This window comes from Syngnathoides biaculeatus, chromosome 10 (genome assembly GCF_019802595.1).
Source record: "Syngnathoides biaculeatus isolate LvHL_M chromosome 10, ASM1980259v1, whole genome shotgun sequence".
NCBI classification, from domain to species: domain Eukaryota; kingdom Metazoa; phylum Chordata; class Actinopteri; order Syngnathiformes; family Syngnathidae; genus Syngnathoides; species Syngnathoides biaculeatus.
Window position 1 is genome coordinate 9,657,878 of NC_084649.1, and position 17,803 is coordinate 9,675,680.

General features: G+C 42.2%; 1 protein-coding gene across 3 annotated transcripts in view; it reads right to left on the minus strand.

Annotated features, from left to right (window-relative positions):
- Nucleotides 1-1,764: 1,764 nt before the first annotated feature.
- The window catches only part of LOC133507217 (plexin-A1-like), a 215,625-nt gene continuing 199,586 nt past the window's right edge, over nt 1,765-17,803 (minus strand). For all 3 annotated transcript variants that reach the window (XM_061832037.1, XM_061832035.1, XM_061832036.1), the window contains 11 exons: nt 17,487-17,743; nt 15,513-15,579; nt 13,109-13,255; nt 12,777-12,936; nt 12,483-12,586; nt 11,646-11,742; nt 10,001-10,191; nt 7,048-7,217; nt 5,570-5,782; nt 5,334-5,484; nt 1,765-4,359 (listed from right to left, as the gene is read on the minus strand). In XM_061832037.1, coding sequence (XP_061688021.1) covers nt 4,264-4,359; nt 5,334-5,484; nt 5,570-5,782; nt 7,048-7,217; nt 10,001-10,191; nt 11,646-11,742; nt 12,483-12,586; nt 12,777-12,936; nt 13,109-13,255; nt 15,513-15,579; nt 17,487-17,743 — 1,653 coding nt within the window. In that variant the 3' untranslated portion in view covers nt 1,765-4,263. The remainder of the gene's footprint in view (nt 4,360-5,333; nt 5,485-5,569; nt 5,783-7,047; nt 7,218-10,000; nt 10,192-11,645; nt 11,743-12,482; nt 12,587-12,776; nt 12,937-13,108; nt 13,256-15,512; nt 15,580-17,486; nt 17,744-17,803) is intronic.

The following is a 17,803-nucleotide window of genomic DNA, read 5'->3' on the forward strand; positions in this document are numbered from 1 at the left end:
AAATGGCCATTGGTGGGGGGAACCATTTAAATATGATGCTATGTTGCTATGGATGAAAATACTTCCGAAACATTCTAGAAATGTAACGCCTGAGGATAATTTAGAGTTGAGCAAATTCTTTGGAGGAAAGCAGAGTAGCGGAAAGCATGGGGGGTGGGGGGGGGGTCAAACACACACAATATATACAAGAAAGCCTCGAAATTGGAACCACAGACCTCTCCAAAATGGACATTTGCAAAGAATGTGCTTTGATCAACACTCCAAGAGCGATTAACATCATGGTTTAGGTTTTTGCAGTTGCTGTTTAAAGAGGTGTACTCCAATCATACTAAGAGCTTGCTCATATTTTGCTCTTGAATGTAGCTGAATATAATGTTACATTAAAACCTATCTGACAGTACTTGTGTTCAATCATAAAGCGTGCACTAAAGGAAAAAAAACAGACTTCACATCGGTGACCATAATCTGATACGCCGATCCGCAACTGCCTTGAAACGCTACAACATCACATGCCAGCCATCACTTTATCCAATGACCCATATAACGCCTTACGAAGGACCAGTGTAGAGCCCTACCATCAGGTTGGGGAGTGTTGCATCACGGGACATCGACAAACACTTTGCATTGATTTCCAGTGACTCTCGTGTCCAAGGGGAAAAATGTCCTGTCCCCCCCACAAAGAAGGCGACCACTTAAGGGGGTCAACCGTTCATGCATGTGCATCTTTTCACTGGAAACATGTCAAGATGGTGGCGAGGGAGGAACAATGGAGCACAACTCACAAGAAGAAGGCCATTTTCATGAAGTCTTTCACGCTGCTGGACAACATCACGTTGATTTTTGGAATCAGGAGTTTGACAAACAAAGAGAGTGGAGCAAACCTAACCTCAGTCACTTCTGTTTAGTTCAGACGCGAGGACACACACCTGCGAGCGCACATACACACAGGACTGTGGGAAAAGCCATAAAATCAAAGAATGTGAACTACACTCAGTTTTTGACAAAACAAAAACAAGCAAAAAAATAATTAAAAAAATACAGATCACAGTGATGTAAACAAAAAAAAAAAAAAAGAAGGGTCCATGTTATTGTGAAAAACAAAAATTGCATAAAAGGGAAAAAGGCTAAAAAGAACAAACCACTTATGAATAAAAAGTACTCAAAAGAATTTAGAAAAAAAGTTTAAAAGGCTCCATTCGTGAAAAAAATAGATTAAAAAGGTAATTTTTAAAAGGTCTATGATGAGAAAAGCTGTAAATACAAAATTGAACGGAACTGTTAATTTGAACAGAATCTGAACTAAAGGTTTAGGAAACTTGAATCTGTGTCTTTAGTCCTCTTTTAACCCATCCATCCATTCTCTTCACCGCTTATCCTCACGAGGATTGTGGGGAGTGCTGGAGCCTATCCCAGCTGTCAAGGGGCAGGAGGCGGGGTACACCCTGAACTGGTTGCCAGCCAATCGCAGGGCACATTGAGACAAACAGCCGCACTCACAATCACAACTAGGGGTAATTTTTATAGTGTCTAATTAATGTTGCGTGTTTTTGGAATGTGGGAGGAAACCGGAGTGCGAGGAGGAAACCCACGCAGGCATGGCGAGAGCATGCAAAATCCACACAGGCGGGTCTGGGATTGAACCTGGCACCTCAGAACTGGGAGCCCAACGCTTTACCTGCTGATCCACCATGCCGTCCCTCTTTCTAACATTTTAATAAAAACAAAATCAAACATTTTTATTTAGCAAAAAAGTTTAATCTCTCCTTGATGCGTGTTTATTTACAAGTAGTACATCTGCAAAGTAGGAAACAACAGAATATTTACACAATGAAAATGTTTAACTGCAAACTTGCGTGACAGTCGCTTTCAAGTCTGAGACACTAAAATTGTTTTTAAAATTTCTTTGCCACTTGGTCTCAACTGGATATCTGGTCATCCTGTTTGCTATGCAGCCGAGTTTGAAGATTTTTTTGTTATTTTAAAGAACAGGAAACAAAAGAGGTGAGTATAAGACTTTTTCTTCGGCCTGTTTTACAAAGCATGATGTGTTTCACGGACATACTTTATAGCACATTTAGAACAAGTCCGCCGTCAGCCTAAACAGTGCAAACGTGGCTGACGCTTCATTGAAAGCATCCTCCGTCACTTGATCAACAACACGAAGCATAAAGAAGAATTAAAAACACAAGTGGACTGTGAACCTGAGAGAGAATGAGTCCAGAATGTTTATTAAATCACCACTTTTGTGCCTCGTGTGCTTCTGCAGGGGGGGATCGTCGGCGCGCCGCACTGAAACTGATCCATACACAGCATTCACGTGTAACGCCCCCCCAACACGTCGGGATTCAGCACTTATATCATGAAGGCATACAGACAGGAAATAGACATGTTCTCAATCAAACATCTTTACATGATTCCCACTCTATGCGTGGCAAAGAAATGTAAAAAAAACAACAACAAAAAAGAAAATTATCCAGTTGAAGTTCCGACACCTCTTGCTCATCTGAACAAAGTAGTATGTTGACTTTTGTACTAAGCGATGTGCGCTGACCTAAAAAAAAAAAAAAAAAAGCTGTCGAGCCACAGCATTTATGATCAGCATTAAATAACAGCCCTAAAAGATGGGATATAAAAAACTAAATACAAGAGTTTAAAGCAGCAATGTCACATTTCCATCACAAAGACACAGATGCTCATCATTTGGAACGCCCCGTTGAGGTCCCATCAAGTACTTTCCACCTTCAGGACAACTGAAGAGAGTTTTTGTGTTGTTGTCTTTTGTTTGTTTGTTTGTTTACCTTCAACGTACCATCAAATGTACAATTTACATGTTGGGGGAAGAACAACACCAACCCGATTACAAAATGAACACATGGGAAAGTATACAATTTACAAATGAAACCATGAATAGACCTCAGTTTTGTTTTGGGCAAGCAAAAACAAAAAACAAACAAAAAAAAACAACAACAACAAAAACGAAAAAAAAAACTAGATTTCTCACCAGAAATTCAAAAATCAGCTAACTTGAGTGTCAGAGGCAGAAGAAAGGAGAATTGTCTTAAAAGCCACATTCAGCCGGCTTGACAAAGAAGAGCTGCCGGGTATGAGGATGGTGACCTCCTTCAGACGATATAAACTCAGCAAATCTTGTGTCCAGCTACCAACATTTTGGACATGAATAAAACATGTTGCTTCGGGCTAAGAAAGATACCGTCCCACTTTGTTCAACACGACAGGTTAGTCGGATCTAAGCGACTACGTCGCCGAACGCGCGGCAGGCTGTCGTGGAACAAAGCGGGATCGGGTCCAGCAACGATCCTGTGAGGCTGTTCTCACCCAAAAACCTTTGCACTGTTTCAAGTGGACACAGCAGCGTGACCCCGGAACCAAGCACATGGCTGCTCGCTGTCTTATGTTGTTTTTTCTTCTGTCAGTCTCAAATGTTTCCTTTCAGTCACGAGGCATGTTCATATTTAAAATCATATGGTAGCACATTCCATCTAACAAAATGTCTTTGCACTAAACAACATTCAAAGGAAACATGGCACAGTACGACTTTTTTTTTTCAATTTTTTTTTTTCCTCCATTTGTAGTTTTTCTTTGCACTTCAACTATCAAATTCTTTGTTGGGTTTATTTCTCTGGATTGGTCTCATGGTTAAAACCAAAGAGGGGGAAAAACATTGCTCTCTCCCTAATCTTTCTTCAAAAACGTAGCTGTATTTATATATAACATCTATATAGTCTTCATTTGTAGCGTTTCTGTAAATTGTGCAAATTCAGCAGTAATACAAGTGGCGAGAGATCAGAGAGTGGGCAGTTGATTACATTTATACCAAAAAAACAAACAAGAAAAAAACAAACAAAAAAGCCTGACACATGAGCCACAAAGCTTCTTTCTCCCCGTTGTCTCCACTGTGCACGAGAGGCGACGCGTGGAGTTTTTTTTATGTGTCTTCGCTCCAAACTCACATCCACACAACCCAAAAAGCCATCACCGGGACCTTCTCCACGAATGGTGTGCGTGAAAATGTCTGCTCTCTCGCACGCACACGCACGTTGGGCCTGCGGACACGCACACATACACGAACACACGTAGGCATACACAGACCCGCCCATCTCTGCCGAACCCCCTCCTCTGTTTGAAAGTATACCGCTTGAATGCTTTTGCAGTTTGTGTTGGTTGTATTGTCGGGGGTGGGGATCGCTTGGTTTGTTGTGTGCGAGGGAGGGGAGACGGACAGACGCCCGCGCCGGATGCTCCTCAGCTCGTCAGGGCCATTGTGTCGATGACATGCTCCAGCTTGCTCCGCAGTCTTTGTCTCCTCGCCTGCTCGTCCCGCTCCAACGCCGACAAGATCTGAAGACGGGAGGGGGGGGGTCGAGACAAGGTCGGACGGCGGTCGGTGGAAAATCAAACAAGAATTCCTTTTCACCGCTTGGACTTTCTTTTTTTTTTTTTTAAGGGGTAGTAACAACTTTATCAGAGCGTCATAGGCTGACAAAGCTGCTACTGGCCTCTCGACTTTAAATATCCACACCTTTGAAAGAAGGTGACTGGCGCATGAACATGGATAGTCATTTCTTATGGTTTAAAAGGGGAGGAATGTTCCAGAATGCTCCAATTCATTTAAAATGGGAAGAGTAACACATTATGGGATTTGAAGAAATGAAGTTAAATTAATGGACATGTACCACATTCACCCATAAATATGCACATTTTGTTTTGTCATCACCAGACATCCTTGCAAAGTAGATTTCTTCTTGCCCACATACAAGTACAATACAGCACTTTTTTTTTTTTAAACTTCACTTAATCAGCTGTGGACTCCAAAGCTTGCGCAAAGAAATACACTTTTATTTGTTCTGGCATGACTTATTAATTGTTACGTGATTATGGGTCGGCATTTGCAAATTCATCTTTTTGGGAATCTCTTTGTGGATCTGGCCCCCCCTATCAATTACTTGCAGATTTACTTACAGATTACTTTCCGTCCCCAACGCTGTACATAATATATGGGTATCGCTCTTTGAATTGCATCACTGAGGAAAAAAATACATTTTGACAACATTGTTATAGATTGAGACGCACCAGTATAAGTGCCGCCCTTCAAATAGGCCTTCCCTTTTGTCTCCAGAGAAAAAAAACCTTAAAGAAGCACCGCAGTATGGCTATCATTTACTTTACGAGACTAATAGCACCCGTGTGTTCCAGAGGAGACGGAAAAAGAGAATGCGGTACTGAATGCCGTGGAGAATTCCGTAGCTTAACGTTTGCTCCAGTTTCATTTCACCCCATGTGACCTCGTGTTGTGTGGCGACTTGAGCACTCACCTCCTCATTGTACTTGATGATGTAGGAGTAGATCTCATGCAGGGCAGACATGCTGTTAAACTGGTTGGCGTGCAGTCGCGACTGCTCGGCCAGGTAGGCACTCATGTCCTGGTCGCTGATGGCGGACATCCTGGAGATATCAGAGTAGTACCTGCGGGAAAACAATCAATCAGCAAATGCGTCCTTTCGTGTCCTAATGTTGCCCCCGGGAGGCCCACTCTCTGCGCTTGACAAACCTCTCGACCCAGTTCTTGTAGTTGGGGATATCTTTAGCGTAAAGCAGCTTGTTGGATGGCGAGTCCTTCCCTAATTTATGCTCGGATGTGGAACACGAGTCCATGAAGGTCTGGGCCACCACAGACAAACAGGCGTCTGTAATGCTGTTCTTGTGGATGTCGAACACGAACTGCGGGTTCTTGATCACGTTGACCCAGAAGCGCAGGGGGAGGCTGCCGGGATGGAGGAAGAACACAGAGGGAAAAGTCACAATGCTACCAAAATGGACCTATGATGACGTGACGTGTCTGCAACCCATTTAAGACCTCTTGTTCACTTAATATACCAACAAGGACTTTCTGATACAGGTTTAGTCTTACATGGCAATATACGAAGAAATATATTGAGAGAGCTTTTTGATCATGTTTAATATACAACGGTACCGTCACGTTTCCAAGATATTGAAGATACTATTGGAATTGTATTCGTGTATTATAAAAATAAGGATCTATATATGTTATTACATTATTCCTACTATATTACTATAGTTTTCTATGTATGTGCATAGAACGTAATGGTTACATCGAATCATACGGAAGTCAAGATGAGGGACTGTGTACAATTTAACTTAATTTTAATTTTGTTTGAATGTTTTGTTGTTGTTTTGTAAGCAAACAAAAGTATTCAATTCAATGGTTTTGTATAATTACTGAAATTATGCCTTTGTTGATTGTGCCTTTATTTTGTTCCACTCCAACAAAACTATTTCTGTTACGTTTGTAAATAGTACTGCATTGTATAAATTAAAGAAAACAGGGAAAAAAATAGAATGTAAGGAGCCCACTTCAAACTAAAAATTCTTCTTGTGTCTTCCTCACAGTCAAGATGTTCTGGGTTCAAAGTTTGACTTCCTGTGTAGTTGTGTGGGTTTTCGTTGGTCACTCCGACTTCCTCCAACATCCACAAAAAAAGGTTATTTCAAGACTCTTGTCCCTTTGTGTGAGTGACAATCGGTTGCTCTACTGTATTTGGTGTGCGATTGGTTGCCTGGCAACCAGTACAAGGCTTACCATAGCTACAAATTCCTTACACTCCTTTTTTTTTTTTTTTTAACAAAATCCATCATTGTGTCAGAGACCTTTTTCAGACCTTTAAAACACCCAGCTTGAGCATTAAGCGTCAATTTTAAGGTCAAAACTAACGCTCCCTACCAAATATCTAAAACTCTCTGGTCACAAATGTTAAATGATTTTTCCAAAGCTATAGAAGTGAAAAACAATAGCGTTACATTTGACATGACAATAGTGTTATTGCATATCTAATGCTCAACAGAGCATATCTGACGATAATCATCGCGACAATTACAGTTACAAAACACACCAGGCAAGGGAATATCGATACAAATAGAAGTGCGCTGTCAATGTAAAAGTCTTGCATAATCGATGCTTGCGTCTCCTCTTTCAAGGTGCGGAAAAGCATCCCCAGCGAAGACCCTCACCAGTTGCTCTTCCAAGTGTGCCGGACGTCTGAGTCGGATATGGAGTGTTTGTCGGCTTGCTCGTCCAGGAAGTCAAACATGTACTTGATGGCGAGTGGCAAGGCACTGCCCCTGTGGGCTGTGCTGAAGATCGTCTCAAACAGGTCGTCCACAAACTTCTGGAGAGTGCCCTAAAAAAGAGAACAACAGTGGCATTGGCTTCCTTGGTGGAGAAATAAAATTAATTTCCAGGAGTTTTCGGTGTAGATTGAGAGAAACGAGACACTTTAAGGTCTCCTGGAAAGGGGAAGGCCAACTGTAATGGTTACACTCAAATTAAGGAAAGAATTGCAATCGTTAATTAGGGATCACATCTCGGGTAATTGTGTGGCTGCAGGCGACGGCTGTCACTGGCAGGTGTTTGAGCGCACGTTCCTTTTACTATCCTGACTTTGTGATGTGCTTAGCGCTCAGTCTGCTTTTTAGTCATTCAGATGACTCCCAATGAGAGTTCAGCCCAAGGCTGTTCCACAATGTCCCCCCCCCCTTTCTTTTTGATCATATCACACACATGAAATTTTTCAATCCTCAAAAGTACCTCTGATGTTGAAGTGATGTGATATCGTTCTCAAAATTTCACACCTTATTTTTTTAAAACCAACCTACAGTGTTGTGCTCTATCACACTTCCTCCAATCAGCATCCTAAAGCCACAAAGCTGTGGGGATGTCATAACTAAAATCAAACAGCAGCGTTTCCTCATCTTCTTCCCCTGGCTTGCCTACGTAATGGTTTCCTGATTGAGGCGTCGCAGATGGTGTTCAACGTGGTGCCTGAACAATGGGAACGGGGACCTAATGAGTGGAAACATCAGGGGAGACGAAGTACCGGGGTGAGCCGAGCCACTGAGGATTGCTTAATGCGACAATGTCGGTAGGCAGCAGGAACGTGTTGACATCTGTGTACATGTGTGGCTTTCTTCAATGCAACCCACACGTTTAGTTCTTTAACTTAAAGCCCAGGTGTCATCCTATAAACATTTTAAAATAGATATTGTAATGAAAAATACATATAACAGTATTCACTTCAATGTCTATATGGAAAAAAAAAAGTGAGCGGAAAGCGCATCATCCATGCACAAAGTTTCGCAATTGAGTGTCCCTCGACATCCAAGTGGTCGCCATATTAGTCGCGTCATCTGTCCTTGACGTCAGCGTCACTTCCGCTGTTGAAAACGCGCAGTGCTTGCTACTACGGAAGCCGAACAACAGAGATATTCGCATTTCTCCGATGCCCCTTCTGACACCAAAGTTCTTTTCGAAAAGGAAAAAATCACACAACCGAATGAAGTTACCGGGGCGATATTACACTATTGTTTCAAGCCATATTCAGATGATATCCGATCCACTCCCGCGGCGGAGATGAGCCATCGCGGCTCATCGCAGTCGGCCGGTGTGGCTTATGACAGAGCCGAGCGGTGCTGCTTTAGTCACAGTCGAGCCGGGGCGCTTGATGCGCGCACGCGACTGAGTAACGCATTCTCGGCTGGGTTCTTCAAAGCCGCCCCCGTCCCAAAGCCCGATGCGCAGCCTTCACAGAAGCTGTAACCGCCGAACGCGGCGCCTTAGCTGGTGTGGCTGAGTTTCGGCGCCCGTGGTGGCATATAAGGAGGAGGTGGAGCCTAGCTATGTTGCTTTTAGGGGTATGTTCAAAGTCACCGCAGTACTCGATGAACACTATTGAGACATTGTTGGCTGGGTGACGCGCACATCGACAAATTTCATACGTGGATCTTTTGTTACGTTATGAGAGAGACCGATTACGTGGTCCGCCCCACACTATTATTTTTTTTAGTAGCTGTATGCGCACATCAACACATTTCATACGCGGATCTTTTGCTACGTTACGAGATAGCCCGATTTTGTGGTCCGCCCCAAACAATTTTTTTTTTTGAGCTGTATACACAACTACCTGTTATTTGGAACCCACGAAGCTCTTGTCCTCTCCACCCGTGCAATCCATTTTTCACAACGAACAGGGTCTCTTTCAAACTTATGAAGCGTAATTCCATTCTCCCGAGTGTTCAAGCAATGTCCAGCAATGCAATGAGCCGGCATTTTGGCTAACATGAAGGAACAACGAGCTACCTTCCCGGAGGTAAAACTGATGAAAACAAATCCCTCGAGAGGATTTTCATGGCGGGAGTTACAAAAAGCTGTATGTCAAAATCATGTTTTGTGGTGAAAAACACACACGGGACCATATTGGCTGTGGGTTTTTCATTAATAATATACCAAAAATCATCCGTTTGACGACACTTGAGCTTTCAAATCAGGACACAATGAGATCTCTTGCATTTGACAGGCAAACAGTCCAGCGTGTACAGAATGTCGCCTTTCAGTACGATGGGATACGCCAAGCCTCTCAGAAAGTAAAATAAGGATAAGCGGTATTGAAAAATGGATGGATGGAAGGATGGAACTTTAATAAGCAAATCCTATATATTTGTGTAAGGTACATTTGGATGATATAATTGTTGTTCCAGAAATATGAATGCACACATTAAGAGTCTAATACTTAAAATGACATTTGTACTACATTTTGGAACCAGCTTGTCCAATACTGACAAAAAATTCCATGAAAACACACACAGTTCTGGCTGTTTTGCTCAGCAACCGTGTGCTAAAGAAAAAAAAAAAAAAAAAATCAACATCTCAGCATGGCGTATGTGTGCATGCTGAAAGTGTATTGTGGAGGCCATGGAGGAATTTGGAGCGTAATGATTGCAGGGTAAAGGCCTGGCCCTATAAGCCCCGAGGCCACCAAGAGAGAGTCCAGCAACACCAACAAACAACTCAATAGTCAAAGGTCAGCCTACTAATTAAGACTTTTTTTTTTAACGAAAGGTTATGAAGAATGTTAATGAGCTCAGAGACCAACACAAAAAAAGGTCAATAGAGGTGCCCTCCTCTTACCTTGGTGGCCAGCAGCCGGGTCAGGTAGATCTCAGAGACCATCTTGCTCCCTCGGTCGCCCTCCCTCTGGTCCGAGTGGTCGTGGTTCTTGACCAAGTGCCAGAGTTTGGTGCCGCTTTCCAAGTCAGGCGTGATCATTGGGGTTCGTGAGCGCAAACTGTCGGGACTGCTGGCTGTTCTCAGCATGCTCTCTGGAAGGAGCAAAGCATGGGTGAGTCATTTGTGACAAAAGGGCCAAAACGCAAATGTGGAGCTCAACAAGAGAGGTCCTCATTTGGTCTGAATTTGGGACCCACATTTTCCATGGTCATTAAGTTGCTACCCGCTTTTGAAGAGAAAAGTGAAAATCAATTTAAAAAAAAATTAAAATTAACACAAAATTAGAAGTGTAATGTTAGTTTCTGAGAAGATTGGAGAACTCTGAAAATGCAGTAATTCCTATTGTAAAGTTCCCAAAAATACAAATAAATCCAAAGTCCAACAAACTAAAAGAAGAGCACACAGTTGCATATTTTTGCTTCTGTAAAAATGTACATATACTCAGCACAACAGAGACCATGGCAGAGCCAGCGTGTAGACAGTATTCCTTTTCCTGCCTCTTTCAGACACAACTTACCCAATGCAACGCAGGGCATTGCCATGTCGGAGGTCCACAGCCATTGTGCCTTTACACATTTAGATAATTTGATGCAAAATGACATAAGTAACGGCATCTGGGATGGCGACAATTACTTTCCGAAGACAGTGAGCATTGTATTTACACTGTAGATGTGGCTCCTTAAACAAAAGTCTGTTACGAATCAGAAATGCCATTGAAAGGCACCAAAATGGCAGCTAGATTTCACCCCCTCTCCCCCAACCCGCACAGATACCTTAAACACAGGACAGTTGGCAGGGAGAAAGTCATGAAAAAGAGGGCCAGCGTAAAAGCAGCATTTGATAGGTGTTTGGATTAAGTACATTAGTACAGTAGGATACTTCAAGCACAAATAAAGACTGTTCAGATTTGTAGAAACATAACATCTCCCCGGAAGTAAAACTCTCCAGTTGCATGCCACTCTTTCATCCTATAATATATTTGTCCATCACCCTCTTGCTCTCTCTCTTCCGCTACAAATCTGTTGGACTGCGATCCTCTTTTTTGTGACATTAATGCTTTCATTGTCAATCCTTGTCATTTCAGTGACAAAATAGGACAGGAATGAGAGGTTTCAAATGTCAGGCGAGAATCAGGAGCGGGTCTACAGAAATGTGATGGAGATGTTTTTGGGTCTGTCACGCGAACAAGAGCTACTCTCGACATCAGGTGCTACATTAGCGAGAAAAGGAAAAGTTACAAATGAAGAGCAGAGGTCTGCATCACGGTTGGAGTCAAAAAAGCACCACTTTTTAAACTGACGCAAATGGAACACATTCACTTAGCTAAGGCACGCTTGAGAAATTTAAGTCCAATTAAATTAAAACCACAAACTAAATCCATTTCACTGACAATGTGTGAGTGAATTCGCAGAGACTGTAAGATTGGTTACTTTGCATTTACAAGATGAAAATGGCACTCAATTGCAGACACACAAAACACACACACACACTCACACACACACACACACACACACACACACACACACACACACACCTTCTTTCGTACCGTATCTGCTGAGAGATTTGGTGAATGTGGAGGAGTTGGAGATGTTGTAAGCGGAGTTCTGCTTGGGTACCAAGGCAATCACTGAGCCATCTGTCACCTGTAACGAAATTTATCAGATCACTGCAAAACTTTGCAGTACACAAAAAAACGTAGGGTCAAGTTTTTATTATAAGAAAATTACAGATTTTACAAAATAATAATACATCCCCTTCTATCAGATCACTGCAAACATATCCCATTGAATTTTTTAATTACACAAAAAACACCTATAGTCAAGCTATTATTATTATTGTTTTGTTTTTTTCCAGAGTTTGCCAGTAGAATAATAGTAGTACTGAAGTATGGGAACGGAATCTGTCAGGTTTCATTACCCCCTGAGTCATGTAATTCCAGAATTTGTGCAAAACTCAAACAACAACAAGTGTCAAAATACACTCATGAGACTTAATGCCTCAAGTGTATTTTTTGGACCACTACACTGTATTAGATTAATGGTAAAGATGAAACAAGAGGAGAACCATTGAACCTGAAATGAAACTTTAAAAGTGAACTCCTAGTTTATTGGATTCATGATGATGAAGGTCAATTTAAGTCAACTCTAATGTTATGATGTTATGTTATGTGTACAACGCTGCAAACACTGTTTATGTGTATTCAACCATTGCACGTGAGACACTTTACAATGTTAAAATACAATTCGCAGAGTTACAGGTTTTCTGGTAACAGATTAGCCCCTATGACTTTTTTCTTTATCATACAAAGCAGGAAGGAGAGGTCCACATTGGACGGAACAACGAGGTTCAAAAGAATCGATGTTGAGTCAAAGGACCCGCGTACCTGGTAGTGGGCCAGGGTGTTAAGTCTCTTCCAGTCATTGTCAATCTTCGTGGTCACGTCTTCATCCTGCAGGATGATGCGAGCCATCCTTCCTTGTCGCCATTCTGATACACAGACATAAACAAAACATTCCCCTCAACATTTAAAGCTTCACTCGTGTTTTGGATCAAGAGAAAATGAATAGCAAAAAAGACTAAAATGTGAATAGGTGAATTTTGAAAAGAAAACCAGAGTGTATTATGGACAATTGTTGTATATAAATGCATCTGATATGGCCTATTATCTTGTTTTTACCCAGATCCATATCGGAGGCCTTTGGTCTCTGAGAGTAGGGTGTGCCCTTGTACACGGCATCTAAGAGCTTCTCCTTCACTTGCGTCACTGTGTCACAGTTTAGACTCTTCACAGTGACCTCAGGAGCGTTCTCATTCTCTGGGTTCACACAGTGCAGCGTCTATGCATGGAGGAGGCAGAGGCACACATTTAGAGCAGAAACACGGCAAGACCATTTACGTGTGTGTACAGGTCAAAATCTGCATAGACCTATAGAGTGAATTAATCAATATATACTCAAATACTATATACATGCAATTTCCACTGCTTGGCTGCTAAGTGATTGAACTGACCAAAGTCTTGTAGTCAATCTGCTGTCTGATGAGCTTGTCCTCGCTGAGGGAGTAGCGGGCCTCTCCTGTGATTGCATCTATCGGCCCCTTCTCCATTTGCTGCTTCATGGCACAATACAGCATGAAGAGCGGCTCGCCGGCACACTCCTGCGACAGCAAGAGAAAAATGATCGTGTAGATCAAAAGCATCAGTAGCGATGTATGTTGAAATACGTATTTGTTGTAATGCATTGGGAAAATGTATCAGATATTAAACTTGGCCTTTCATGAAGACAACTGACAAGACTATTTTCTTACACTAATGCAATCTCCCTTGTGTCTCTTTCCTCTGCGAAAGTGTGTACAGGCAAACGAGAGAAATCTGAGAAAGTGTGAGTAAGTGGAAATTGATGGAAAAGTTAAAAGAAGGTTAATGACAGAGTCCTGAAAATGCTTGGCGAAGCACTTTGTTGTGTCAGAGACGTCAAATGCGCAACGAGCAATGGGATGCTGGGCCTCGTCTTTTTCTCTCCCTTGCGTACTCTCATATGCTTGTCACCTCTCACTCCAGTGAGGAGCAGCATTCCAATAACACTAACAAGGATCACTATAATAATAGGAAAAACAACTAAATGACATAGTGCATATGTACTAGGGATGGGCACACAGTTCTTCCACATTTAAACAGGAGCTCCGAGATACATTCTCCCTTTTAAAAAAAAAAAAAAGTCAATTGAAACGAGTGACCCGACTTTTTGAGATACGAGCTGTTGTTCAGCCAATGTTTTGCTTTGTCTTGTGGCAGTGCCAGACAGAATTAGTAAACTTAAACAAAAACACTTTCATCGCCACTCTCAGCTGAAGTGAATTTTGTGTACTTAAAACAACCACATAACTTAGTATTTAGACTGCTTAGGGCTAAAGCTAACATAGGCAACAATTAGCATCTATGCGGCTGTTCCAATTCTTTCAGTGAAAGATTTTTGAACAAAAACAGTGCGGCAACACAGTTAGCCAGTATAACAGTACTTAGACTCTATTCTTTATCCTCTGCGAAGAAAAGGTATATGAAAACCATTTGCCAAGCAGAACGCGCCACTATGCAATAAGATTGGATGCTACATCTGGACAGGAGAATAAGTGTGACTCAGTATAGTGCTACGGGTGGCAAAGGCATCAAGGCATGCACACTTGAATGAGCAGCACAATGTGAATTGAATTGAATAGGATGATGTGACAAAAACAATATAATTAATTTCATTCTTTCTAATAATAAGTGTATGTTTCATAAAGTATATATTTTTGTCTCATTAAAAAGGCATTGGAAAACCTTTATGGAGGATGGAATAGATTAGTAGCATTTCCATTCATTTCAATGGGGGAAAATGATTTGATGTGTTTTGAGTTATGAGTGTGGTCAAGAAATGAATTAAATTTCCTCATAGGCCACCCTTTCCTGCAAAAAAAAAAGGATGAATCGATTGTTTTCCGCACATTTGAAATCCCGCCCCTAACAAGAACACTTTCAAATTTCTGTGGAAATTGTGCAAGGCCCTTTAGTATACAGGAAATATTATAAAACACGCCTTTTAATTCATGCAATGCTGCAGATAAAAGGAAAGCACTGCAGGTGCATAGGAGTGATGCAAATGAGTGGAGTCCTTCTGTACTGCGTTTCTTCTTATGTGCTTGACATTTAACACTTTTTTTTGCGTTGGACAAAGGCAGGAGCGGCAATTCATCGAAACCAACACCAGCACCATTTTTCTCCATTCACGCTAACATTTCATCATTGCCATACAAACACATTTAACTCATACATTTCTTGCAAATATTTTGAATTTGTATGCTTTTGTCTGTCTTGCCTTAACATCTATTGTTTCCTTTAGTACTCCTGGGGGTTGAATGAATCAATGCTCACTCCAATGCCTGTTTAAGATTGATTGATTAGGTGCAGCGATATTTGAATAAACAATGTACACATGTAAAGTAGGGGAAAAAATGGAAAATGTAAGCCTCTGTAAAGCTGTCCGATTCTACATCCAAGAGGAATTCAAAGAGAATGGAAGATGGACAGAAAGCTCCAACAAAAACAACTCACATATTCACAAAGGTAAACACACACATTCTGGCTGTAAAATAATGATTTGAGGAAAACGAAGAGGATCTGGTGAAAAGCTTTGGCAGTCACAACAGCAGCAACCGCGTCTGAACACAGCTTCAGACCCCATAAATTCCTCCATTTGGAAGAGAGGGCCACTGACCAAATGAAAGGCAGAGGTAAACGATAGGTAGCCACTGGCCTCTGCCTTATCTTTTGCTGCAGCTGTGCGCATTACCGGGATTTTTCTACTCCACTGCAAGCGGAATCACTCCAAAGCATGTGTGCCTGTGGGTGTGCGAGCGTTTTTTTTTTTCTTCTTACCTTGAGGAACTTGTAAAGCAGGAAGGTAAACCAGTTGGTGAGCATCTTCTCAGCCACCGACTCCGTCCTGGGAAAGACAAGGAGGAGAAAAGGCGGAGAGGAGGTGAAAATGTAATCTCAAAACATACATAAACCTCATCCTCAGCACACCTTTCTGTCAACAAACCTCCTGGATACAAACTAACACTTTAGATCTTACCTATTAATGCTCCAATAAATTGAATCCTTTCGCTGCTCCCAAACACAAGCAAACAAATTACACAGGGAAAACACCCCCATACTTCTTTTATTTACACCCCTACATGATTTTCTACTTGCCGTTTTTGAACACTTCCTCATCACGTTTGCTTTTTAATTATCCATTTCTTAGTTTAGTGTTTGAATAGACTCACAGCAGCTATGTGGCGGTTTCTGGGCTGTGTAACTGGGCCACATTCCCAGCGTCCATGAAATATTGACTATTTGCTTTGCACAGGTTGCAAAAAGGTGGAAAGGGTTCGCGATGATGAGAAATGACACCACCGGAATTTAATTTTACAGTCTTTGTGTTGAAGTTCTGTTTCAAGACTATGGAGCAAGGAGGAAAAAAAAACTGGGAAACTAGCCCAAAGAAACCAGCTAGTGAAAGCCTGTAGCAGGAACGAGACATGAACTCCTACGTTTCCGCCAACCTCCCATTTGACTGTTGAATGTTGTTTGATGTATGTGGAACACTTTCTTTTTCATGGCTGTCAGCAAAATGTAACCGATGAAAGATGAGGGAACGGGGAAAGGAGAGCTGGAGGACGAGGGAGGTGGATATACCTGGACCGAACATGCTTCTGGGCATGTCAGGCCCTGACAGAGGGCGACAACGTTTCATCCTCTCATTCTAGGAAACTATGTGCCAGCACCCATTGTTCTCAAAAACCTGCTCAAAAGAATTGAGCTAGCTCACTGTAGCATTCCTGTCGAGAAAGAAAGTGTCCAACTGAAGTTAGCCCATCAAGTCATTTTATTGTGGTTTTTTGGCAAATGTTCTTGTCTTGCTTGGTAATTAAATTTCCAGAAACTTGAGTGTTGAGCAAGGACAGCATGTTGTGACCATTTCCCACTGGAGGGGATTAGAAATGGCTTTACAAAGGCACATTTGTGGAGAGTCATTTATTTGATTAGATTTTTTTAAATTAAATATCTCTCTGGGGCGAACAGGAAATGGGGGGGGTGGGGAGTTTGTATTATTTAATGTCAAATCTCTACTTATTTGGAGACATACTAGTTTTTTTTAATGGTCACAATGCTGTGTTGTGCATCTATAGCAGAGCCTTCAGTGACAGCTCTGACGCAGCTTTTTCGCAGGACCTTGATGTGAAACGTATGACTGAATATATTCTACATTCTTCCACCAGTTTGATTCCGTCTGAACTCTCCCTGTAGACACGTCGATCACAGTTCTTCTGTTCCTGCACTGCATGCACCTCTCTGTCAGTTCCAAGGACACTTAACCCAAACACACTCTTGGCCTTTATTTCACTCCTCTTGCATAATACCCCACCTGCACCAAGGCACGTTATCTTCTATCTTTAACACACACCCTTGTAAATCCTTCTCCTCTCTATCCATTGACATTCGCTCCATCACTTGTGTCCCCCATCTAACTCTGTGTATGTACGTGAGAGAGAGAGAGAGAGAGAGAGAGAGAGCGAGAGAGAGAGAGAGAGAGAGAGAGAGAGAGAGAGAGAACGGCAGAGGTCTGTCTGTCTGCAGCTCCACTGGGAATGTGTGTGCTCAGGGGTGTAATCCTTTCTGACAGCGACAGGGTTGACAGAAAGAGAGGAAGAAACGTCACATATGCTTCTAAAAAAGCTCCGCCAATCCCCTCTGTCCAGCTCCACGACAACACACAACTCGCAGCCATGTGCATCTCGGCAAATTGACTGTTCCCATGTTCGCTGCTTTTTATCAAAAGGTATAAAATAATCCCTTTGTGCATACCTCCGGAGTAAGAGCTTCGGGTGATTCTTGCTCTCTAAGTTCTTGTCGATGAGGTCAGACAGGAGTTGTTTAAGGACGCCTGTGGCATACTCCATTTCCCCTTGTAGTGCCGTCATGATGAGGGAGGCCACATTGCCACGGTCGCGCATGGAGAAGGAACGCTGTGCTTCAAGGGTGCGGATGAAGGTCAGGAGGAAGTGCTTTTTAGTCAGCATCTGTCCGAACAACGTCAAAGCCTTCTCCACGTTAGCTGGGACCTGGAAGAGAACGTTTAAGGGAGAACAGTGGAACGGAGGAAAAAGAAGACATTGAGAAAA